Source organism: Stomoxys calcitrans, chromosome 5 (assembly GCF_963082655.1).
Source record: "Stomoxys calcitrans chromosome 5, idStoCalc2.1, whole genome shotgun sequence".
In the NCBI taxonomy this organism is placed as follows: Eukaryota; Metazoa; Arthropoda; class Insecta; order Diptera; family Muscidae; genus Stomoxys; species Stomoxys calcitrans.
The window spans coordinates 94,742,763-94,768,828 of record NC_081556.1 but is presented as its reverse complement, the minus strand read 5'-3'; the positions used below and the strand labels follow the sequence as shown (position 1 = coordinate 94,768,828).

Genomic DNA, 26,066 nt, shown 5'->3' with positions numbered 1-26,066 from the left:
ACAAAGAACAAGACTTATAGACAAACAATAGGTAAATGTTAGTTGTATTGGGATAAATGATAATCATGAAATGAAATATTCATTCAAACGGTTCAGATTTTGGAGACATATTGAATTTCTTCACGCACAAATTTGCATAACGGAAAAGAGTAAACTTTCTGAAAATAACTACAACTAGTTGGATGTCATAGCAGTTTATATTAATCAATTATTGCAAGGTGTTTGTTTTTAAGGTGTCCTCCCAACATGAGATAATAGGCAGGGTGAGGAGATGGTATATGTACCCGAGCGACCTCCCCAAAGGTGGCAAAACGTCAAGAATACATGTATGGGACACATATCGATAATTCAATGTATTACAAATGGAATGACTAAATTAATTTAACAGCCTTTACAACTGGTCATTTCAAACACAAAATTAATTCATTAAAACGATTGGTTTAGTTTTTCTACCTCAAATATTTACTGCTAACCTATTTTTAAATTTAGGTAATAGGCTAGGTTGGCCATAAATCGTATACGATATAAAAATTTCCTAAATCCGCAAATATAATAAGAGCATTTTCAATAAACTACATTTGACTGCAAATTTGTCATAGCAAGATAATAACTATACCCACTAATATATGTACATATGTGTGCAACCAGTGAATATATGTGATTAAAAATACATTTTAAAACCACTTAAGCAAAAAATAAAAAAGTACTTCAAATATTTTTTATATTCTCAATGAGATAAAAAAAAACTTGGCAGTTCAAGTATTAAGCTATGGTTAACCAAAAATGACATTAAGCATAACAAGGAATGCATGACTCACAATAAATATACACTATACGCCGATAATGACAAACAACCAAATGAATCGGAAGAATAAGAAATGCCACCGCACTTTCAGATATATGAAAAAAATTATCAAAAAGTATTTACGAGTGAATGTGTGTATGTTCATATGTCTGTTCTTATGGTGTATAATCCTCCCGAAAAAAATCGATGATAAAACTTATTCAACTTAAAAAGTGAATACCACTTGAGGAAAAAATTGTAACCATTTTTGGAAATAAATGTGATTCAGTTGTTTGCTTCATACCTACTTATGGTAGATAGGTAAGGTATTACACACATACTTGGACATACGTACACACGCTCACCCATCTCTAGATTAGGTTAGACAGAAAATTTATTTAAAGAAAAACAAAACGAACGGAAATTCAAACAAACTGCAGCAGATGAATATTTTTACAAAGATGTTGATGATGACGACGATGGCGATGGCGACGGCGACGACAACGATATCGTTGAAGAAAATTAAACAGAAGGTGAAAATAAACATGAGATATTAATACCATATCTTGAGGCTTTTAAACAAAGACACTTATTACAAAACAGAAGTTTATTAAATAACTCAAATCTCAAACTTTTTTGGCAGTGCTTATGCAGTATCCAAATTTAACAATTGTTAAACTTGACACTTGCCATTCATTATTCTCATGCCAATAAAAAAATTCATTGAAAAGATTTGCTTTTGACATTTTTTCAATACAGTGTTTTGATTTATCTGTGTTGTGCGTATGCATGCTACCAAACAGATGGTCACACCATTGCAACCTGCGTCATTCTTTCATAAATGGCAAAAAAAATAACAGATGTCTCTGTTCATGTTGTTCGACAAAGCCTAAAAAAATTTTATTTTTTTTTATCACGAATTATGATTTTTTTCCATTTTGGGACTAAAATGTTGCATGATCAATTATAAGTCATATCTCCATTTATGGTTATATTAACACCTAGAAGAGCATGACGTCTGGACGCTTCTGTTGTACAATTACAGTGTTGTTTTAATTTGTATGACATCCCATTGACAATGTTGCATGTATTTGATCATTTGCAAGGGCAAATTTGCTGACTAACACCGATTGTGGGATGGTGAGGGAGAATATTGGTAAGGGAGCTATATTGTATAGCCAAGCTCGAGCGATGTTCCGCTGAGCAATACTACTTAGTGTATTATTGTTGTTGTAGCAGTGTGTTGTACAGAGGCGGCAGCCCTTGCCGATGAAGGACTTAGTGTGCAATTGTACATTGCAGAATATCTCACAAATGTAGCCAGCATTAAAAAGGAAGGTATTGATGTTTCCGACGGTCCAATAGGCTGAGATCCGGATGAGTGTGAACATCTTAACGGGTAGTAAACTGGCCAAAAGGTATAAAATGCAGCAATTGACACCATGTGTAAGCATGTGGGGAAGATGATGAGACGTTGGAGTCTTTCAATGATGATTCCAGAATGATACGTGGAATTTTGGATAAAGTTCATAGAAACAGGAGTCTGATTCAAGTTTTAAGCTCAATGATAAGGGGCCTTCTTTTTATAGCGTACCGCCGTGCGGCAATCTTTTTTGAGAGAATTTTTTACATGTCGCCAGCATTAGGAGGGAAAAAGGGTTGCCCCTGGTTCCCTAATGGAATGTTCATTTAAGACCAATATGAGCAACACGCAATAAATAATCCACATCTGTCATAACGTTGTCACTCGATTCGTTGCCAACTCACTGAAAACGGATATTTTCCATTTATAAAATCAGCTGTGGATTGGCGAACGAATAGACTGACAACAAGAAATAACTTTTCTGGGGGTGATTAGCTCACTGACACTTCATTCTCTAAAAAAAAAACTATTTGCGTTATAGGTAGTTTGTTGAATTTCAAGCCTTTTTTCATCTGCTGTCCTCTTGCAAACAATAAAGTGAAAGATTTCTTTTATTGAGTTGAAAAAAACGTTGTCCCTTTAGCAGCAAGCTAGTTACGAGGAAGGGAAAGTTGGAATATTTATTCCCAAAAATTCATTGATTAGTCATTGAATAAATAAGATGGCTTAAGCCAACAACAAGTTTTTCTAAGAAGACTGCTTTGTCAAAGAATCCACGGAGTGTGTAGTCAGTCCAATGGAAGTCTTAGCATTGAGTCATACACATACAAATGCACACACAGCTACACACACATTCCACATTTCAAAGAAAGTAAAGGCCAAGAAATCAACATACTCCCAGCATACATGTGCTTCGAATGTGGGGACATGGCCAGCCAGAACCGGTTCTCTCGAAAAGTTAAATTTCAAACTTAACAGACACCAAAACGCACTCTCAGAGAAACGATACCTTAGCAGCAGCAACAACAACAAAAACACACTTCAGTCGGGTAAAAGAAAAAGCCAAGATGATGGAGAAAAAGTGGTTAGGGATTTAGGTAGGTGGAAGGTGAGAGAAGTAAGACAAGAATAGTCAGCCATAAATGTGTTTATATTTTTTTTTAAAGAAATACACACATGTGAGCAAGTCAAGTTATGACCACAGCAAATGGCTTTAACAAAAGAATTTTAACATATTTGTATGTATAATTGATTGGTAATTCATCTGTGATTTTCAAAATGTACTGACCTGATTTTCATGAGGCACCCACACCAAACGTTTTTGTGTCCATTCCGCCTGTGTGGCCGGATCGTTAAATTGATTGCGCTCCACCGAAAGATACTTCAATTCGGGATCATTGCGATCGACTTCCTCAGCCATATTTTCGTAGATTTTTCGTTGGTTTTTGTTAAAGTCGAAAATAAATTTTATATGCAACACAGACTGCGGCGGTGTATGTGTTGGTGTATTTCTTCGAAGGTTTGTACAAAACACTTTTTGTTAAGGATGTTTCGATTTTTTTTAGTTCCAGACACAAAAACGACGCGTACACACAAATTAAAAAACACTTATGTTTTTTTTATTATTGAAAATATTTTTAATTGGGTTTAAGTTAAAAAAATATATTTTATATAAAAAATTCGTTGTCTAATCTAAACTGTTTTTTTGCACAAATAGAGCGGTTGTAAAGAAAAATAAATTTAATATTATTTGATTTAAAATTTAAATTAAACTTGAAAGGAGTACTAATACACTTTTCTATATAATAACAGCTTGTTTGCTACTTATATGACTTTGGATTCAATAAAATTCCTTCATTGCAGGTCTTGCCAGTTGGTATTAAAAAATTTAGTATCACTTCACACAAATTGAGTAGTTCATAATGCGCCAAGCATTTTACACTTGTGAACAATTTAGTATCATTTTTATCGAAGTCGGCCCAGAAATGCAGTGCTGGATGTGGGGGTTTAAATATGTTTCTCCCTTTTTCTAAATTAACATTGGTAATATGTAGTTGGCAATACTGCACCTAAAGAGCGGAAATATACTCAAAAGAGACAAACACCCTCTCTTAGCAGCTGCAAAAACCAACTGACATTTCGTTCGCTGAATTCTTGTAGTTGTCAATTGTCGGCAAAACTCAAGAACAGAGAAAAAAAATGAAAAACTATAAAAACATATTTTAGACATGAACATTTCATCTATTCCCCAAAAATGGAAAAGAACATAGCTATCCTGGGCGCGGACTTCAAACATTTTCTTATTGGAAGTTAAGGTTTTTTTATCGGCAGTTTACTCCTGCTATAAAGCACGATTAAAAAACAAGCATGCGTTAAACCGTTCTTGGTATTTTTTTTTTATTTATATAAATGCTTTGGTCATTTTTATAAAATATCACAAATTTCCAGGCTTGCCTTGTAAGACAAATAGTAAATTTTTTTGTTGCGTTTTCTTTCTTCACAAAAAAATAGCGTAAGACCCGTAAGAAGTAAGAAAGACGTAACCAGACCGACCGTAAATCCAATTGAGTGACCGCTCTGTCACTCTGCACTTTAACGAATGAGTGAGCACAGTTTCAAGTAAGAGTATTTCTGTTCAACTTAGCAAGGCCAGCCTGTGGACCAACAACAACGGCACACTGCAAATTTTTTTTGTTTTCTTTCTGTTGTCTTACATGTCGCGGCACAATCTTCGTTAAGTGTATATATGTATTTGTGAGGAGCGTGCATACATGTGTATTTGTGTGCGTTAAACAGCGGTGTTCTCAAACTATATCGTCTTAAGAAAATCTCAATTCTTTCTTAAAACAATTTGTTTATTTTTTTTATTAACATTTGCTTTATAATGCAGTCAATAATAGTTCGATTTATGTTTCAACACACTATAACATTATATGCACATATGCATCCGATGACTCAAACATCATGTTTTTTGTCATGTTTGATATGCAGCAACGCCGACACAGTCACTTCTTTGTTTAAAAGATGAAACATTTCATCATTGTCCATTAAGGATACAGTTTTTTATTTATATAAACGCCTAATGTGGTCAAATTCACAATTCTTAACACTTAATTCACCTTTTTTCTTCCTAATCGGTTCAAAATGCACACAAAAATTCTTTCACTCTCAGCTCTACTAATCGTCGTCGGCACTGCTATCTGGGCGGGTTTCGCGGTTTCGTTAAATACATGCACACAATTTCTGTCGACGAGGCAGACAGAAATCAACTTCTAACGAATAAGGGACCTTTACATGAAGGAAAAACCTGTTTAGATTTGTATGATGCATTTTAGATCAAGACATATTGACACAGGTAGTGAAAAGCAAACAGCTGAGTACAATTTTTTTCTCGCGTAGTGCTATATCTGTCGACGAGTTTTCGTTGTGTGCATTATAGTTAAGAACCGCAACACACCGAAACAAAGAAAGTGGCGCGAACTAGTAACATACACAAAATCAGAGTTGCACTAATCACTGATTTTGACACTCAATATTTTGTTGTTGGGCAATAACCACTACATGTAAATGAATATGACTTAGTTGGTATTCTATTATACTTTGAGAATTGTTGCTGAAGTGTTTAGTTGTTTCGCGAGCGATATTTGACAATAATCATTTGTTTTTGTTTTTGTATCAAAATGCGTTTTTCAACTGCTCTTATGGTTTCATATTTTTTCAAAAATAAATAAAAAACAAAAAGAAAAAACGAACCATTGAAAGCAATAGAAAATAACATCGCGATTTGGCGATGTTATTTTCTATGGATTTTGACAGCATCCCGCTTGAAAAGCTCAGCTTAAATCCTAGTACTGACTTCATTCGCAGCGAAAATGCCTATTAAATAATTGAGAAATTCGACAAACTTTTCTTCGCAAGAACACAAACAATAATAACAGCTTTAAACCAGAATAGATTGATGCCCAATTCGTGAGCATTTAATTACATTGTCAATTAATTGAAAAGAAATTAATACTGAAGCAGCGACATGTCGCTACTATTTTACTCATAGAACTCTGTACAACTTCCTCGGAATGTTTACGCATTTCCTTCGTCAACATATTTTTACAATAAGTTTTAATTGACTTTTTTTGTGTTATGTCGTCCAATAGAATGTTGCATATTTCGCCATCAATTAATAAGCAATTTTCGCATGGAAGGAGTTTGTACTAGGCTTAGTCGTGAAAAGCATGTGTTTCCACCTTCGAAAAACTAATATTGTACCAGCCTGTAAGTCTAGTACTGACTTGGACTTTTCGCCCGAAAACTGTCAAAATGGAAGGAATTAACTCCGCCCGGGAGTGTGATAGCGCATTTAGATGCCAAATAGGTGTTTACATTAGGTCTGTTCGCGTACATTATCAGTAGCAATTTGCCCGTAAAAATTTGCAGGAGTGTCAGATCTACCATTAATCTCTTTTGCTATATATTGGGTTGCCCAAAAAGTAATTGCGGATTTTTTAAAAGAAAGTAAATGCATTTGTAATAAAACTTAGAATGAACTTTAATCAAATATACTTTTTTACACTTTTTTTCTAAAGCAAGCTAAAAGTAACAGCTGATAACTGACAGAAGAAAGAATGCACTTACAGAGTCACAAGCTGTGAAAAAAATTGTCAACGCCGACTATATGAAAAATCCGCAATTACTTTTTGGGCAACCCAATATTTGAACAAAACAGGTGGTTTCAATGATGCAATTTTCTGCTAGGTAAAAACCTCCAGAAGTCTCAATTACAAAACTCTCAAGACCGTGCTTGCTCTTATGCACTCTCCCGCTTTCTCAAGACCGTGCTTGCTCTTATGCACTCTCCCGCTTTCTTCTACTGGCAAATAAAGTACGCGAACGACTTCCAGTAAAAATATGTGCAAATGTGCACCAATTTTTGAGTAAAGCTGAGTATTCTGTTCAGCTTTTCAGGTGGAGTGCTGTCAAACTCCATATAAAAAAAAACGTCGGCGAATCGGTGGAGAAAAATGGGCGTAAAAGTAGTACTCCATTTATAGTGAGGAAAAAGCCAAAAAGAAATTTTAGTGGCAACGCTTGACATCATTGTCGGCATAATTTTTGTTTTATTGGTTTCAATTGTTCTTTTTGTTTTTTTATTTACTTGCGAAAAAAATTAATAAAACCATCAGTGCAGATAAAAGACGTCTTTGGTATGAAAATAAAAACAAAACATAACTGCCGAATTCCGCTTGCGGAACAATTGAAGATTTTCGCCACTTTTCCGAAAGCAGAATAGAATACCAACCTTAAACCAACACACTTATTCACAGTTATCAGCCACATTTGTTTGTGTTTCTCTTTCTCTCATTTTACCGGCACACGAGCGCAAGTTTTGAATTGACATCTTGATGACGAGATGGCGGATTGCACCATATGATTTGTGGTTGTTGTACACATGAGACCAGCTGTAATTGCTTCGCCTTGATGATGGGGATTAGATTCTGACGCTGACATCATACTATATGATTGGGAATATATTCTGACGCCGACGTCAGACTCTGTGATTGGGATTAGACTCTGACGCCGACGTCAGGCTCTATGATTGGGTTTTGACTCTGACGTCAGACACTATGATTGGGTTTCGACTCTCTCAATGTTTCCATAATTCCTACTGCCAAAAAACAATGAAGCGGCCGACAGACCAGATAAAACACTCCATTCAAAGTAGACGGGACAACAGCAACTCACTCAAATTTTCAAAGATCTATTATATTAAACTTGATTAAACGTTAATAACAAACATCACATCTTAAAACAGGGTTCTCGAAACACTCAAACAAGATAAATAAATATCGGTGCCTGCAAATTAAAACTAGAAAGGAAGGAACGCCCACTGAAAAATAACAGCGAAGGCGTAAAAATATACTTCAATGTTCGAACAGTAATTAAAACAAAAACCCTCCAAATGAAGTAGGTTCACCTTGAATAGGTATTGTGGAAATGAAATTTTTTTGCTTTCTCAAAGGATTATCACTGTTAAAATAAACTTTTTGGTTTTTTTTTTGTTTGCAGCGCATTTTGATATGGCTGCCCTAAATGACACGCCCACACCTCCTATGGTCATAGCAACAATGCCTGACTTGCAGAGTGTCTCCATTAAAATAGAACAGGGTGTGTTACATGATGAATGTGGAAGTGGTGTTAGTGTTCAGAACAGTGAAAGGCTGAGTGATGACCACAGTCCCAGCAACTATAATTTCGGCACAAACTATAATCAATATATGATCAATAGTGGCGCAAAAACATATGCAGACATCCAGGGAGATGTAAGAATTAAAACTGAGCCAGCTACTGATGTAAATGACGGCTATGTCAACAGCAATGGTGATAACAATTCAACGTCGTCGTCCCCCAACACTACATTGAGGAATATCCATTCACCGTTAATTGTGTTAACGCCCACCACTAAAATTGTGCCCACACCAAATGCTGTCAATCCGAAAAAGAAATATGAATGTCCCTATGAAAATTGCACAAAAAGTTATGGCAAAAGTTCACATCTTCGATCTCACTTAACTTGGCACACCGGCATTAAACCATTTGTGTGCACAGCACCGGATTGTGGAAAAGGCTTCACTAGGTCTGACGAGCTTAACCGACACATACGAACGCACACTGGTGAAAAGCCTTTTGAATGCATACAATGTGGTAAGAAGTTCTCAAGAAGCGATCATCTGACCAAACATTTGGCTACACATGCAAAACAACAGAATGGAATGGTGGGAGATGCATCCTCCACCCCCTTCACACAAGTAGGAAAAAGGCCGAAATTAATGAAACATCTGTCAAGAAACAATTTACTTCAAAACCATAATTCTAAAACCAATAATTTTAGTGATGCGATGAAAATTATGGCTGGTTTCATATCGAAGTTTGAAGTCAAAAATGAGGTGCCTATAAGTGAAGATCCAAGAAATAATCATCAGGCACCTGCCAAGGAAAGAGAAACACATCATCTACATCGTCTATCACCTTTATCGAATTGTAGAGAATCACCATTTGAAGTTCAGATAAAAACTGAGCCAAGTTTCGAAATTGACGATGCTGGCCCAAAAACGGAAGCAGCACAATTTGCAAAACAGAGCGGGCTATATGAACTGGATAGAAGAAGACAGGAATCACATTTTCATAATTATTCAACGGAAAATTTCAGAGAAGAGCGGGCCACCTTCTCCAAAAATAGCCCCGAGAGGAAAATAACATTCGATAGAGCTAACATAAATGAAAATAACAAACATAAACCATCAATGCATGGCATAGCTATGCCGAAATCATCGTCAGCATTCCATCTGGGAGCCCAAAAACTTCGCAACGAGGAAGATGAGCCAGATGATGATGCCATTATGCCTGAAGCTAATTTGCCACCCTTACCCTTGCCGTTAGTCATAGTTCCAAGAGCAAACCCAACAACAACTTCTCAACATATATTACCTCCTCCTTACAAAAGAACCCCAAAAAGATCGCCAGAGGCTGGTGGTTCATCTTTTGGCGATGTAAGACCATTTCCTTGTACACAATGTTCAAAGAAATTCAAACGTCCTGATGATCTCAATCGCCACATACGAACTCACACTGGTGAAAAGCCTTTCGCATGCAACGAATGTGATAAGCGTTTTATGCGAAGTGATCACCTCAAGAAACATATGAATATTCATACAAGAATAAGATGATTCTCCTCCTAAGATGATGAAGAAAAACCACACACTGCTACTGCATTGTATGCGGTGACAATTTTGATAATCTCTTGTATATATATATGCATTAAATGGATTGCAATTCTCAAATAGTATTTGTGTATATAAAGGTAACTTAGTCATAACATTTCAACATTTATAAAAAGTATTTATATTTTACTGTGAAATCTGTCGTACTCTCTTCTAATTAATACGTTTTTTTTTTGTGTATAAAATACTTTGGTGATTTGAATAAAATTTAATGTTAATGCAAAATATACGTATGCAAATACACCTGTATGCATTTGTATTTTAATTTAGCAAACCTTTTCAAGTTCATCAAGTTGCTGTTGTATCTATAAAAGTCCTTTAAAACGAATACTAACTAAATAAAATTTGGTTGTCTCAAATATAATTCTACTTTCCTTATCAAATATTTATCCCCTTAATATTACCGATATATATTTATTTTGTTTAATTTTTTTCTGCGACTTATTTTCTTTAAAGGAATTTTCTTCGTATATGTATATATACGTACGTTTGTGTGTGTTACGAAATGCTTTGATGGTGAAACAAAATGCTGTGACTTTGAATAGTGACACGCCCACAGAACATTAATGACATAGGCAACAGAAAAATACAAGTCTCCATAAAATTAGAATTGGGTGTGCCTAAAGACAACGAATGGTAGAGGGAGTGTTTACTACATCCTCCAAAAAAAAAAAAAAAAAACAAGCAAACTAATGTTGGCCCAAAGCACAAGCACAGTGTGTTCCATGCCACCAAAAATGTAAGCAGTGGCTGAGTTCGCTTTGTATAAATTTAACGAATTTAATACAGCAATTCTAAGAATGGGAAAAGGCATGGTTAGGCAATATTTGTTTAAAACCCATACCACTCTTATCTGGAGTTGCTAAAAAATACTTCCCCTTTTTTAAGGTTTTTTAAGCTTTCCCTCTAATTTTTGCAGCTTACAACTTAAAATTTTATAAAAACCAAAGCGTAGGTATGGTTGAATTTGAATTGATAGCTTTAACGCGTTGCTCCGTTGTGTACATGTTTCAAATCGATTGTAATTCTGAAGTTGAGAAATGTCAAATGAAATGCTGAAAAACGACTTGAAGATGTGGTTCGTATTAAACATAGGCCTTTAAAATTTAACCATCCTTTAGAAAGGCTGCTGATCGTTTGCAATCAGGCTCACTAAGACATTGTCCATTTTGATGGCAAAGTTGTATTTTTTAGACGAAGTACCAAAGCCGCCAGTGGAAATCGAATCTACGTAAAAACAGCCAATGGCATGAATCAATAGTCTCGACTAAGTTTCGCTATGTACAATTATTAGCCCAAGTCCCTGATTAGGTTCCAGCCTGATCATATTACAAAAATTATTAGATTTTTTGAAACTACCGCACATCTAATAAGGTTCATAGCATTATTATTGTTAATAAAAAAAAAATTCATATCCAATGCTAGTATAGCATAGATTACTGGCCATCAGAAGGGAAAGGTAATAATATTTTTCAACGCCCACTTCAAGTTTAAAGTGGTCACTTTCAATCGATATTGTACAACGTCATTATGAGTTTGTTGTTTTTGTTTACACATACGCAAGGCTGTTTCAATGGAAATCATCATTTGCGTGTGGGTGGGAGTGGCAGTAGAAGGCAGCAGCTCCAGACATTTTCGTGTCTATGTAATTTTGTAATAAATAAAACTTCATACACAAACACATTTACAAGAATGCATGTAGGCTTTACTTCGATTTTGACGAAAATACCCAGTATAGGGAATGCCTTAACGAAATACAGCAAACTATGGTACCATGGTTATGTGCGTTACGCCCTCTTTTTTTCTTCTTCGCTGTTATAATTTCTCGTTCCACAGACCAGGCATATGAATGGATAGCTAGCTGGCTGACTGTCTGGCCGAGCCAGCTATTACTCCTCTTTGCTTGTGCGAACAACAACAAGAACAGCAAAGCAGTAGCAAACAAGCAGCAAAAACATTTTACATGCTTTAGGGCAGTATGGTATGGTCGTGTTGTTTGCGCTTGGTAAAAGGGTCTACGTTGGAAAGTAGGATTTACTGTGGTGGCAGCGCTGCTGCCACACCCTATATTTCTTGGTATTTCATCGTTTTGTTTTCTCCTGAGTTTTGAGGGCGTCATTATTACTTCTTTGTTTTTTTTTTTTTTTGATTTTTTGTGCCCGAAGAGCGGCCACACCTCTTGTGTGGATATGGGAGCAGCATGTGGCAGCTAACGATTGTATGTTGCAAGTATCATTGGTAATAGGCCAGGAACTAGGCGTCAAAGTTAGTTAAATTTAATGCATTTTATAGAATTTAGTAATAAAGCAAATTTCTTTTTTACAAATAGCTTGGATTAAAAAGAAACACTGAATAACACAACCTACCTATCTTTGTCATTCTCCACATCTATATATAATAGGCGTGTAGTGTTAAATTCATATACATATGCTGGACGTAGGACCGGTGATTTCACGGTCCGGGCCGTGTTTTCTCTGGAAAAGGTGCTCGCAATTGGCCACCGAGATCTTGTGATTTAACACTTTGCGACTTATTCGCCACTGGCCCAGGGTCGATTCAAGACCTCAAAGATAAAATTAGTGAGGCAATCGAGGACATAGAATAGGAACTTTGTGATTTTGTTAAGGAAAATATCATGCAAAGTATATGGTCTTGTAAACGTAAGCGTGATCGTGGTGGCTATTAGGCATATGTTCCAAATATCAACTCTAATTGGAAAATCCTTTAACTCCTAAGTCTTGCCTTAAGTAAATAATGTCTTAAAGTGTGAGTGTGTGTGTCCAAAGCCGATCTATACGAGGGTTATATAAATTTCATGAAAATGTACTTTTTTATCATCAAAAAGTTTTTATTGTTTTTCAAAGTATCCTCCAGCTTGATTTATTAACTTTTGTATGCGCTCAAACCAGATTTCGAAGCACTTTTTCCTCTCCGATGTGATCTAAGGAAAATGAAAGAAAAACATATTTAATTAGAGATGTTTTTTTTTATTGTTATATTACCGGAATATAGGAATAATGGAATTTATCTCCATCATCAGATTTATATGATGATGTTTTTCGTCTTTGGTTAGATAGTAAAGTCCAACGACTTGATTATTCTCGTACCCGAAAACATATATGTACACTGATAACTGGATTATTCGCTTCGAACGATTTGATATGTTTTAGGAATAATAGACAATTTAATCCTATGGAACCCACTGTGATATCCGTTTGAAGTTTTCATGTTTTCCACGCATCTGCCATTGCCGGTTCTCCTAATGCAGCCAGTACATACATATAATTTGAAACAATTTTCGTCATTGTTTTTGATGTTTAAACTTGCCTGATAATGTCTGTGGAGCTAAAATTGTTTTATTGATACTTTTATCAATTTTTTTGATCCTTAAATTCTATTATTTTAATAATAACTCGATCACCATGTTTTAGGAAGATTTCATTAACATCATCTTGTCAGGTCAGCAATGTCATTTTTGACATGTGAATAAAAATGTTTGAAGTTGACCTTACACGTGTATACCTAGAAGTTGAAGGGCCATCTTGCTCATTTACGGGCTTCACATATTCATCTTGGAGCTCAATATTAAATATAATGGCTATCCTTTCAGCTAAACTCAACTTGAGCAATTTAAGGAGGGACCCTCTTGCAGATTGCAAATTTTGCCCATGAACATTCCATTAAGGAACATGGGCTTGATTCATTCAATAATTCAGTTGTTAGCAATATCTCATTTTTATTCTCATATTCGTTGGTGATAATTTTGTCTATAAACCAACTTTTGACAACTATTTTATTTTCTTTTAAATATTGTCTTACAACACGGCGATGTTCATCGCTACGAATATAAGCTCGCATATTTTTTACTGGTTTATTAAAATCTATGCACAGCTTTTCACTTCTTTTCAACAACTGTTTGTTATTTTTGTGGGGTTTGCGATCCTGGGACAGCTTCCCTTGATGGGCAAAAGCGTTCCCATTCATAGTTTAACACTAAAAGTAATACCCCAAAATTCACATCAATTTGGTGCCATTTTTGTTTTGTTTTAAATATTTGATTGCTTATTAAAAGACTGTGTGCACGAATATTGTATTGGTGGAGAAATAATTGATTTCGAAAAGTTTTCGCATTTATTTTCATTCCCGCTTAGGTAAACTTTTGGTTTTGCACCCATAACCACCTTGAAACAATCCTGGGATTAAGTGTCAAAAGCAGAATAAAATACCAATCCTAAGTCGTGATATTTCGTGGTTCGTGATTAGCGTTGAGAGTCGTAACTCACGCACGAAGAATTTTAATTCAATCATGCTCACGCACGATCACGTGATTAGATTTGGATCTCACTCACGAATCGCGTGACTCACGCGTGACACGACTACTCACTACTCACGACTTAAGTGCATAACCCAACATGGTATGAATGAACAATGCCACCGGTTGATCAATGTTTTAACCGATACATTGGAAAACAAGAAGTGCTGATCCGGCAGAATTTGTGGACGTTCAACAGTTACTCCCTTACAAAGACATTTTTACATGAAGATTAAAAACGAAATATCTCCAGTATATGCAATTAAAGCAGGTATACTACAAGGCAGCGTTCTCGACCCAGTTTTATACACTCTACATACAGCAGAGACAAGTACTTCTTCTCAGTGAGTAATAGCGAAGATGAAATATAACAAGTAAAAGCGTGATAAGTTCGACCGGGCCAAATCTTATATACCCTCCACCATGGGTCACATTTGTCGAGTTCTTTTCCCGGTAACTCTTTTTAGGCAAACAAAGGGTAAATGAAAATAATTGCTATGGTATTAGAGCTATATCAAGTTATAGTCCGATTCGAAGACCATAGTCAAAGTCATTGTGTAAAATTTCAGCCAATTCGAATAAAAATTGCAGCCTTTATGGGCTCAATAAGTAAAATAGGAAGATCGGTTTATATGGGATCTGTATCAGGCAATATACCGATTCAGACCATGGAAGAAGCCGTTGTACAAAATTTGTGCCAAATCCGGCAAGAATTGCACCCTCTAGTGGCTCAAGAAGTCAAGATCCAAGATCGGTTTATATGGCAGCTATATCAAAACATGGACCGATATGGCCCCTTTACAATACCAACCGACCTACACTAATAAGAAGTATTTGTGCAAAATTTCAAGCGGCTAGCTTTACTCCTTCGAAAGTTAGCGTGCTTTCGACAGACAGACGGACGGACATGGCTAGATCGACATAAAATGTCGCGACAATCAAAAATATATAAACTTTATGGGGTCACAGACGAATATTTCGAGTAGTTACAAACAGAATGACGAAATTAGTATACCCCCCATCCTATGGTGGAGGGTATAAAAATTAATTCGGACAAATCAAGCCATATTACATTTTTTCTGAGAAGAGGCGATAGTCCTGCTGTAAACAATAATGGAGAAGAAATATCTAGTCAAACCAAAATCTAGGAATAATTCTAGAAAGACGTCTGACATGGAAAACTCATATAAAGGCTACACAGAAACAACTTAAGATTAAAAGCCAATAACTACTGGCTGCTGGGGCCCAAATCGAAGATCAATTTAAATAACAATAAATAAATAACGGCATACAACTTTGGGGTACCTACAAGAAGGCATATGCATTGAGCTCTCCAATAGCACATAATCATAATCGTTTCTAAATATATAAAAAAAAATATATTTTTTCCACTTATTTTTTTAAATTATTTGATGACTTTGTTTGCGCTTTCTTTTTTCGGTTTTAAAGTCTTATTGAGATTCCATTGCGGGATTTTGTCCAGCTGTGAAAAATGCATCATTTATGGGCCCATTTGGACCAAATTCGGTACGGACACTGAGTGGTCTAATATAATTCACTGTTTAAGACGGTAAAACAGAATATTAGTCTTTATTGCAGCTCTATCTAAAAACAATGCGATCTAACCCATGTTCAGGAACGATATGTAAGGGTCAAATACAACTCTTTGTACAATATTTGAGCAAAATCGGTAAACAAATGCTAATTTTTTGTGGGCCCAGGCCTTGAATCGGAAGATCGATATATATGGCAGCTATATCCATAAATAGATTGATTGGGGTCATATTGAATAGGCACGTCGAAAAGCCTAAGACTGCTCACCTTGCCAAATTTCAACGAAATCGGGTGATAAACGCTGATCCCATGGGCCCCGAGGACTAAAATCGGGAGAATAGTATAAGCCTAAGACTGCTCACCTTGCCAAATTTCAACGAAATCGGGTAATAAACGCTGATCCCATGGGCCCCGAGGACTAAAATCGGGAGAATAGTACATATATGGCAGCTATACCCAAATTTAGCCCGACCTTGACCATACACTATTCGAGAAGCTTAACGCAACACATTGTGATTTTTTCAGGAAGTTAGAGTCGAAGAGTAGTAGCAGAAGAGACGAAGGCACCGGCATTGATTATTCGTCTTGGAATGTCATGGTGATCAATATGTACCCTATGAGGTACTAGATCAATATTACTTAATTATTATAGGTTAAAAACATGTACAGAAAGTTACATAAAATCTATAAACTTTACATTTCACTCTTAAAAATTGATAGGAAAAACACTTTAGGACTTTTTGAAATGAGTTTTGTGCATTTTTTACCATAATCAATAAACTTAATTTTATTAAATAAAAATATACACAGATTTGTATTGGGGTGTTTAAGAAGAGATAAATAATGAATACAGGACTTTTGTTTAAATATAATAAATATCCTACATATTCTTTTGGTTCTCTTGCAGATTGCACTTGTTTTCGTTTCTATAACAAACTCATACCCATAACGTTTTGGCTTAAGGATTATTTGACCTTTTTTGATTTCTTGTGTTTTTTCTTGGCAGTTTGTCTGACGTCATCAGCCGATTTACGTACGCCACCAAGATCGAATGATTCACGAATAATTTTTAAACTTTGTTCATGAGCTTCTGCTACATCGGCCAAATTTCTAGGACCACTTGAATGAGTTGACTCGAATGCATTGCATTTCTCTGGATCCATTGATGACTGCGATTGATAATAATCATAATTGAATGCGGAAGCAATAGCAATGGCATCAGCATTTAAAGTGCTATTGAAGTCATCATCTTCGATGGGTTCATAGATGGACTGGTTTAGAAATTGCGTAACTGACGAAGCATACAAATTTTTATTTCCAAATGATAAGGAGTTGTTGTTGTTGTTGTTGCTGTTAGAGTTATTTGAATTTAAAGCGTACGCTGCAAGAGAACTAAAAGCCGATGTTGGATTCATGTTGGATGTTGGAGAAGTGAGGCGCTGCAAAACATAGCTATCCACAAACGTTGAACTGTTGCTGCTGGTTGGGCCTGGTCAGAACTTTAAGTCTTTAATGGCTTGTGGCAAATCGGGAAGTTTGATATCCTTGATTTGTTGTGGAATGTTCATGCTCTTGACAGCACTTACGGCACGTGCTGGCGCCGCCGATATACCTGCCTCCTGTTTCACCAATTTATTTTGCTCCTCGATGCGTGCCATAATATCGGACATATTGGTTTGTAATACCATGCCACCCATAACCAGTTCGGCAAGTATGTGATGCACAGCATCGGCATGAAAGATTAAATCTAATTCGCATACGTTTTCAAAGCATTTGTCCAGAGTTTCCACAAACACTTGAATAAGATCCAAGATTCCCAATTCACTTTCCGAGGAATCCACACAAAATACAAAATAAAGTGTAGCGTAATGGCGATAAATAAGTTTATAGTCGGAACCGCCAATTAAACTGGAAAATATAAATATTATTCGCGTGTTATAAATATAATCAAAAAAATATATATATCAATTATGTGTGAATAATTTCGGAGGCCACCGTAGCGCAATGTTAGACTGTGACGCTGAACGCCTGGTCTTAAATCCTGGCGGGCACATCAGAAAAATTATTTGCGGCGGTTATCCTTTCCTAATGCTGGCGACATTCGTCAGGAATTATGCAATTTGTAAAAATGATATGGCAGTCACAGAGCAGTTAGCTCCCCAAAGAGATGACGCAATGCGCCACTCTGCACTGTGGGGAATTCGACCTCAAAAGTTTGGTTTAATTCAAAATTGAAATTTCAAGCTATACAATTTTATGCACCATTCGAAAGGGTATCAATATTCTGGAAGAACACGGTTTTAGACCATCTAACCTGGTTGTAGTAGGAGGCCACCGTAGCGCAGAGGTTAGCATGTCCGCCTATGACGCTGAATGCCTGGGTTCGAATTCTGGCGAAACAATCAGAAAATAAATTCAGCGGTGGTTTTCCCCTTCTAATGATGGCAACATTTGTGAGCTACTATGCCATGTAAAACTTCTCTCCAAAGAGGTGTCGCACTGCGGCACGACGTTCGGACGCGGCTATAAAAAGGAGGCCCCTTATCATTGAGCTTAAACTTGAATCGGACTGCACTCATTGACATGTAAAAAGTTTGCCTCTGCATTTGCAACCCGGTTGTAGTAGGTTCATGGACATGCACTGTTTTAGATTTTTCACTTTAACATAATTTTGTAAAATTTTTAACTAATTTTTTTGGAAAAACTATAAGTCATATCACCGTGAAAGTTTAACACCAGCATTCACAAAACTTAATGTAGATTTGAAATAGATTTGTTTGAAGGAATTTCTTTATAGAACTGTAAAATAAAAATATTTTAGGACTTAATAAGTTTTGTGAATACGGCCATAAACCTATTTGTTTTAAAGTAGGTTCAGATTTGTCAAATATTCTATGTCTACTGGTGTATGATCTACTGGTGGTGATCATAATAATCCCATAATAATAGTCCGGTGACGAAGACGACCCTTGAGGCCCATTGCTGACTACTTTGTCACACCACCTTCCAACGTAGTCAGTATGATTATACTCTTGGCTACTTTACAAGTTAAAGTACATTAGTACCTGCATCAAATCCATTTCACATTTACACCGCAGATGCATACGACACTGGCAAACAGAAGTGGGATTTAGGTTTTTTTTTTCAATTCTGGCACGGTAAAAGTAGTATACGGAGCAGGTTTTTCTGCAAAATAAGTGTATGAGTCCGCAGCCCCTGACCGATAAGGATCGATAGGATTAATTCGGTGCATAGAACCGGCCAACATATGATTGAACTAGAATTGTAGTTAGCATTGGTTTCAAGGGGTCTTATAAAAACCACGGTTCTTAATTTCAAGAAAATATAATAACTCTGCGTTCATGATCGTATTGGGGCATTTCCATAAAGGTTAGACGGATGTAAATGTTATAACATACCATGATATGATGCATCTTCAAATTTAGCTTTCAATTTCTTGCTTTTTTGTTATGATTGCAGTGTGATAACAAAAGACAAACACAACATAAACATTAACAATTCCGAGTGGAGGCGCGAACAATAATGTCAATGTCAGTGATAAATACTTTGTGCTTTTGTGAACACAATTGTACTAACTACTACCATTAAATTTTCCATGAATATTCATTCTATTAAGGATCAGGGTACTTTTGAGCCATACTTGTAAATGCAAATTTTACACCTCTTTGTGGAGAAGTTTTTACATATCAAATGGTAAATGTGAAGTATCTCAAATGTCGACAGCATTAGGAGGAGATAGCCACGACTGAAAATTGTTTCTGATGTTCTCACCAGGCATTCAGCGTCATGCTAACCTCTACACTACGGAGGCCTCCAATAATTGTAGCAAGAAGGTAACATATTCTAAACAGAGGACTCATGCAGGAAATGAAACCAAAACTTCTCTTTGAACTCAGTCCGACCCACCATATGTATCTTGTAGATAGAGCCTTAGCTTGATTCAAGAAACTGATGTTCACGAGTTACAAATCATAAAAACCATTCGTAGAAGTGATATTAGCTTATAAATAGTAAAAAAATCACTAAAGAAAATGCGTGTCCTTGATATAAGGCTGAAGTGTTTGATTTCTATGTTGAATATCTGCATTTATGTTATTGGAATAAATTCAAAATAACTGTAAAACTTACCTCCCACCTTCGAGAAAGTTGCAAACATTGTCATCTCGTTTGGAAACCAACTGAAATGTTTCCTTGATAATTTGTTGTTGCATATCTTCATTCTGGAAAATATACAAACATAAAAAAAGTGAAAATTTGCTTGAGCCAAATAAACGCACAATATTGCACTTACAAAATATTGATAGAATTTGGAAAGGCGTGGTTTGCCATGATTATTAAAAACTAATATCGCTTTTATCATTATCAATTACTAAAATAAATGTAATTTCAACTAATTACTAATTATATTTATAGATTTATATAGATTTTGTTGACGAGGGCATTGATATTTTTCGTTTTTATCTCTGCGGTGTGTTGTCTGAAGAGAAAACGTACACAATGGGACAAAAGCGATAGCGTTGGGTAAATAGCATATTTTCGTTGTCGTTGGCGTCGGCGTCTAACGTATATAAGCGTGTATTATTTGGTGAACTAGCGGAGTCGCTTATTTAAAGCTAGTACTATATTCGCTTTTAGCGATATTTTTTTGTCATTACTTTTTTTAGAAATAGATTTTGAAGCAAAAAGATACTTATGAAACAATTTTAATAAAACTATAAGATACTTATGAAACAATTTTAATAAAACTATTGTTATTGTTGTTGTTGTAGCAGTTCATTGTGTACTATCTTTCGTCTGCTTGATTCTGTTGAGTGTCAAGACCCAGGAACTCCGCGACTAAGATGGGGTGCGTCCACAGGGATCTGGGTCTGAGTCGAGTGGGTCTGGCCGGGCAGTTAAACAGGTGACGTGTATCATGCGGTCCCTGGTTACAGTCGGGACATACATCTTGCACGTCGGCATCAATCCTAGCTCTGTGGGAATTGAGGCGGCTGCATCTGCCGGAACGTAATTGAGCCAGAATCACTCTGGTTTGCCGGGGGAGGTCGATTTCTTCGGGTGCAATGGGTGGCGGTCGTTCTCCAAGGACTACATTCACCCGGTAGCCAGTTAACGCGTCTGCTACCGTGTCTGCATGAATGTTGTTCAGACCCGCTTGATATGCCGCTTGATCTAGAGGTTCTCTCTTGTAGCGCTGGACCTCACGCTCTAGATCATGTAGATCTACCTTAAGGCTTCTGGGCGGTGGGTATCTATCCACAAGATGATGATTTGGATGATTTCTGCGATAACAGCCCAAAAGGTATTGCTTGGACAGCATGTAGTTATGTCTTCGCACTGGTAGGATCTTTGTCTCCTGGTGGAGGTGGTCCACATGAGAACTAAGGAGGCAGCCCGTCGCAGTTCGGAGGGCGGCATTCTGACAGATCTGAATATTATTCCACTGCGTGTCACAAAGCTGACGTGACCACACTGGCGCTGCATAACTTACCACAGACCGGCCAATTGCTTTGTACGTGGTCAACAAGGTTTCTTTGTCTGCACCCCAAGTGCTGCCAGCGAGTGACTTGAGGACCTTGTTTCTACTTTTGACTTTATTGCAGATTGCTGTGGCATGTGGGGAGAAAGTGTAGGAGCTGTCAAATGTGACGCCAAGTATTTTGGGACACTTGATGGTCGGAATCAATTCTCCATCGACCATCACAGTCAGCTCAGAATTCACCTCACGCGTATTTGTAGTGAACAGTGTGGCTGAAGATTTGGTGGCGGATATCTTCAGATTTCTTGCAGCGAAATATGAGGCAAGCTCGTTGAGGTAGACGTTCAACCTATCGCAGATGTCATCAATGGGTGGGGGGCCTGATGCCAAGATCGTACAGTCGTCCGCATATGATACGATCTCTATGCCGTCTGGAGGAGGTGGGATGGAGGATAGGTAGAGGTTAAACAGAGCCGGAGATATCACCCCACCTTGGGGAACTCCCTGTTTCACTATACGGTGTTTTGACTTCTTATCCCTAAATTCCACAAATGACTGGCGGCCACACAGATAATTCGCGACCCAACGTTTAAGGCCTGGCTGGAGGGACGTGTTGGCGATGTCCTCAAATAATTTGGCATGGTTGACCGTGTCGAATGCCTTCGATAGGTCCAATGCCACGAGGACCGTCCTATCACATGGCCTGGGTTGATTGAAGCCACGGCAAATGTGTGTGGTGATGGCATGCAAAGCTGTTGTTGTGCTGTGCAGTCTCCAAAATCCGTGTTGATGCTCGGCGAATGGAAATTCTCCTACGAGGCTCGGGAGGAGTAATGCCTCAAGCGTCTTAGCCACTGGTGAGAGAAGGGAGATCGGTCTGTACGACTCCCCCAAACTCGGGTCTTTACCAGGCTTCAGTAGCGGGATCACTCTGCCCATTTTCCAGACATCGGGAACTATTAGAGTGTTCAATGACAGGTTAAGGACAGTGGTAAGGTACTCAACTCCAGGTAAATCCAGATTCTTCAGCATCAATGTAGAGATTCCGTCGGGGCCCAACGCCTTGGAAGATTTGGCGCCACGGATGACATTCGTAACTTCGCCCACGGTAAATTGTGATGGCTGTTCATCGGCTCGGAGACCACGAATACGGCGAATGGCTCTCCTCCTTGCCCTATCTCTCTCGGGATGCACGATAAATTGACGGTTGAACAACCTGGCGCATCTCTTCGGATCAGTCACGGTTAACTCGCCAAAAGTGACTGAGGTCCTGTCGTCCCGTCTACCGGGGTTCGAGAGAGACTTAACAGTGGCCCACAATTTGCCTGCACCGGTGCCTAAGTTACATTGCTCCAAGTGTTCCAGCCACAAATTCCGCTTATGTTCGTTGACTACCCTGTTAATTTCCAGATTCAGCTCGCTGATTCTGGGGTTAGCGGGGTCCATAGCACGAATCCCATCACGCTCGTCTGCGAGTACCACTGCTTGCGCCGGGAAATTGGGTCGCACTTGCGGTATTCGACCGGCTGGTATAAAGCGAGCGGCTGCTGCGTTGATGATGTCTCGGAATTTCCTCTCGGCCACAAGCACATCAGAGGGGGGTGGCAGTTCATTGAAGCGGCGATTGGTATACTCTCTGAAGCCAGTCCAATTGGCCTTCTTGTAGTTGATGAACGTTCGGCGCTCAGAGGTTATGAAGTCGGGTGGTCGGTCGATGGTGAGGATTATGGGGAGGTGGTCTGACCCCAAAGAGATGACGGCTTGCCAGGATACGTCACTCAGGAGATCAGGGGATGCGATTGAGATGTCTGGCGAGCTGCTGCACCTCCTCGTAATCCTAGTGGGGGCATCCTCATTCACCGTGCAAAATGTGGAGCTATCTATCTGCTCTGCCAAAGCTATGCCACGCTGGTCGTTGCCTAGGGGAGAATGCCATGACGAGTGATGTGCATTGAAATCCCCCAGAACCAGACGACTATGGCCAGATAGCAACCCACTTATGTCGGGGCTGTAGGCCTGGCCATTAATCGGGACACAGCTGCCAACCGGCGGTATATACACGTTGTATATCTCTATCTCGGCAGTACCAGACTTGACTGCTACCCCCATACATTCCATGTATGGGTCACTAGCGTCAAGCGCAGGTGAGATAGGTCTATACTGCACGGAATGGTGTATAACGAAGGCCAATCCCCCACCTCCATTCCTTGAGCGATCCTTACGTAGCACATTGTAGCCGTGACAACTGTGCAAGCTGCAGGTGTTAGTCAGCTTTGTCTCTTGGATCGCTGCGACCGATATGCTCTTCCGACTCATAAAATCCACAATCTCATCAATCTTGCCTCGCAGTCCATTGCAGTTTAACTGCAGGAACGATACATTTCCCGACACTGGCCTGGCAATGGTAGGGCTAGGGTGCTGTCTTTGCATAAATTGCCGTACGGGAGAGGTCGGGGGGGTCACATAGTCCGACGACGAGGACGCCGAAGGCGACGACGGCGACGCTTGTGACCCACTGCTGGCTATGTTCGCACAGCACCTAGCGACATAGCCAGTATGACTATACTCCCGTAGCGAAGTTAGGCCAGAGCAAGAACGGAAATGTACCCACTCCAAGCACCTGTTACACCTCACCGACACTGACCGATGATGAAGGCGGTTCTGGCAAACGGAACAGAACCAGGGTCCGGGGTTCTTTTCAATCCCGGCACGGACCAAAAGCATACGGAGAAGGCACTCCGGGATGTGCCTCTCCCATGACGAAAAAAGACGAACACGTACACTGAGGCGGCAGCCCTTGCCGATGAAGATTCCATCGGGTCAATCCGGTACGTACAACCGGCTGCCATGGGATTGAAAACTATTGTTATAATTTTTTTTTTTTTTTTTTTTTTTTTTTTTTTTTTTTGTTATAATTTTTTTTTGGCGAAAAACGGTATTCTGTTTTTAGTAGATATTATGTTTTTAACATAATATCTTAATTTACTTAAACACAGGATGCGAAAATTTTTTATAATATATATATATATATATATATAAACACTGGCAATTTATTGGAATGTGTCTTACACACGATCGGAGACCACCGGGGCACAGAGGTTAGCATGGTCGCCTATGACGCTGACCGCCTGGGTTCAAATCCTGGCGAGACCATCATAAAAATATTTTCGGCGGTGGTTTTCCCCTCCTAATGCTGGCGAAATTTGTGAGGTACTATGCCAAACTGAAATTTGCAGTGTTACTACAGAAGGAGGTAGACTATCTGGTGCCCCATCAGACTGTTATTTTCGCAGCGTGCCTAGGGCTTTCACAATCTCCGAATGCCTGACAGGAGGCAAGGTTGGTATTTATACCCAAGCCCGCAAGGTAAGTTATGAGATAGGCTTGCGTCCTTTCTACTCGAAACCAGGGACGATGTTATTATGCTTCTAAGAGGCAAGGATTCGAATCATCAATGCAGAAGAGCCAAAACGGCCTTACAATTGAGAAATTCGAAGGTGGGCCATTTTGACACACTACACAAAAGAACGATTTCGATATCTGACAAGGTCAAATATTTAGGTGTGATTTTGGACATGAAACCGAATTGGAAGTGTCACATTTAGGAGCGTACAGATGTTTGGCACTATGTAGATGGGCCGAAGGCTCGAAATGGGGCTTGAATCCGAGGATAGTCCACTGGCTCTACAGAAGCATGATTAGTCCAATACTTACTTATCCTCAGAAGTTTGGTAGACTACGATGGTTCAGAGACCATGGTGGCTTGGCATAAGCGGAGCGATGAGGACCACGCCCACTAAGGCACTGAAGACTATACTAGAGCGTGAGTGGTCGTGCCAATTGTTTTGTCAGCATCGGTAGGAATGACCGTCGTCCGTCACTTCTTTTTATTGGCTTCATTCGTTGTTAAAAATAAATGCAGCAATGTCCACGTTATTATAAAACATGTTTGTCGGAGTTCATAAATGTGATTTTATTAAAATCATAAGCAATTTATAACTTCAGAACTTTAAATCAGTGAATAAATATGCTGGGTTTTTCCTCTTTTAATTTTTTCATTCAAATTGAATGATGACACCATATCTTTTAATAAACGGCCGCTTAGCTAAACGGGGATAACATTTTTCTCCATATAAACTAAGCGAGAAAATCCGCTTAATGGGTAAATAAAACACCCCATTAATGAATGAAGCCTAGTACTGATATTATTCACAGCGAAAATGCCTATTAAATTCAGGATTCACTAATAGAAGGTTAGGTCACATGCAAAACACAAAGTGGATAGGCCCCATAAACATCATTAAGGATGTCAAATCTGACGATTGAAAATGTCATCATATAGGAGAAAACGTAAACAAAGAATGAATGTAAAAAGAGAACAAGTTGACATCCTCAATGCCAAGTACTGCCAAATATTAAAAAAAAAGTATATCGGCTGATCGCTTGGCTTAACCTTATTCAGTGAATCCTGTATTAAATTATTGCGCAATCCAACGGACTCTTCTCTTTGTCAGAACACAAACAAAAGTCAAACAACAAAACACAACCAAGACAACAATATTGGAAGCGAGTTGTTTCGGCCCATTTCATTAGCATTTAATTACATTTACAATTAAAATTGTGCAAAATTTATCCTGATGCAGCGATATGTCGCTACTATTTTTCTCATAGTACCACTTGTATGGAATGTGTTAGCATTATCTATGTCACCATTTTTTTATACTGCGTTTTGACAGTTGTTCGTGTGAAAAGTGGAAGTCAGGAACCTTTAAAAACGTTGA

General features: G+C 38.1%; 3 protein-coding genes across 7 annotated transcripts in view; 1 reads left to right on the top strand and 2 right to left on the bottom strand.

Annotated features, from left to right (window-relative positions):
• LOC106086676 (myosin heavy chain, non-muscle) overlaps positions 1-5,345 on the bottom strand; it is a 124,121-nt gene extending 118,776 nt beyond the window's left edge. For 2 of the 4 annotated variants that reach the window (XM_059370190.1, XM_059370193.1), the window contains exons 1-2: positions 5,267-5,345; positions 3,436-3,844 (exon numbers count right to left, since the gene is read on the bottom strand). In XM_059370190.1, coding sequence (XP_059226173.1) covers positions 3,436-3,567 — 132 coding nt within the window. In that variant the 5' untranslated portion in view covers positions 3,568-3,844; positions 5,267-5,345. Of the gene's footprint in view, positions 1-3,435; positions 3,845-4,700; positions 4,719-5,266 lie in introns of those variants that run through there. The other 2 variants (XM_059370192.1, XM_059370191.1) reach the window with 2 other exon arrangements.
• Positions 5,346-7,819: 2,474 nt separating this feature from the next.
• Positions 7,820-10,168, top strand: LOC106086666 (zinc finger protein Xfin). Of its 2 annotated transcripts, none has more exons than XM_013251423.2 (2): positions 7,820-8,105; positions 8,208-10,168. In XM_013251423.2, the coding sequence occupies exon 2, from the start codon at positions 8,219-8,221 to the stop codon at positions 9,863-9,865; it is 1,647 nt and encodes a 548-aa protein (XP_013106877.2). In that variant the 5' UTR covers positions 7,820-8,105; positions 8,208-8,218; the 3' UTR covers positions 9,866-10,168. The 2 variants fall into 2 exon arrangements, with proteins under 2 accessions (XP_013106877.2, XP_013106876.2); XM_013251422.2 differs by having other exon boundaries at positions 7,820-8,124.
• Positions 10,169-16,544: 6,376 nt separating this feature from the next.
• On the bottom strand, positions 16,545-20,299 carry LOC106086667 (AP-3 complex subunit sigma-1). Its single transcript, XM_013251424.2, has 3 exons — positions 20,098-20,299; positions 19,935-20,026; positions 16,545-17,693 (listed from the first exon to the last, which is right to left on the bottom strand). Exons 1-3 carry the CDS (start codon positions 20,164-20,166, stop codon positions 17,279-17,281), a joined length of 576 nt encoding a protein of 191 aa, XP_013106878.1. The 5' UTR covers positions 20,167-20,299; the 3' UTR covers positions 16,545-17,278.
• Positions 20,300-26,066: the final 5,767 nt, after the last annotated feature.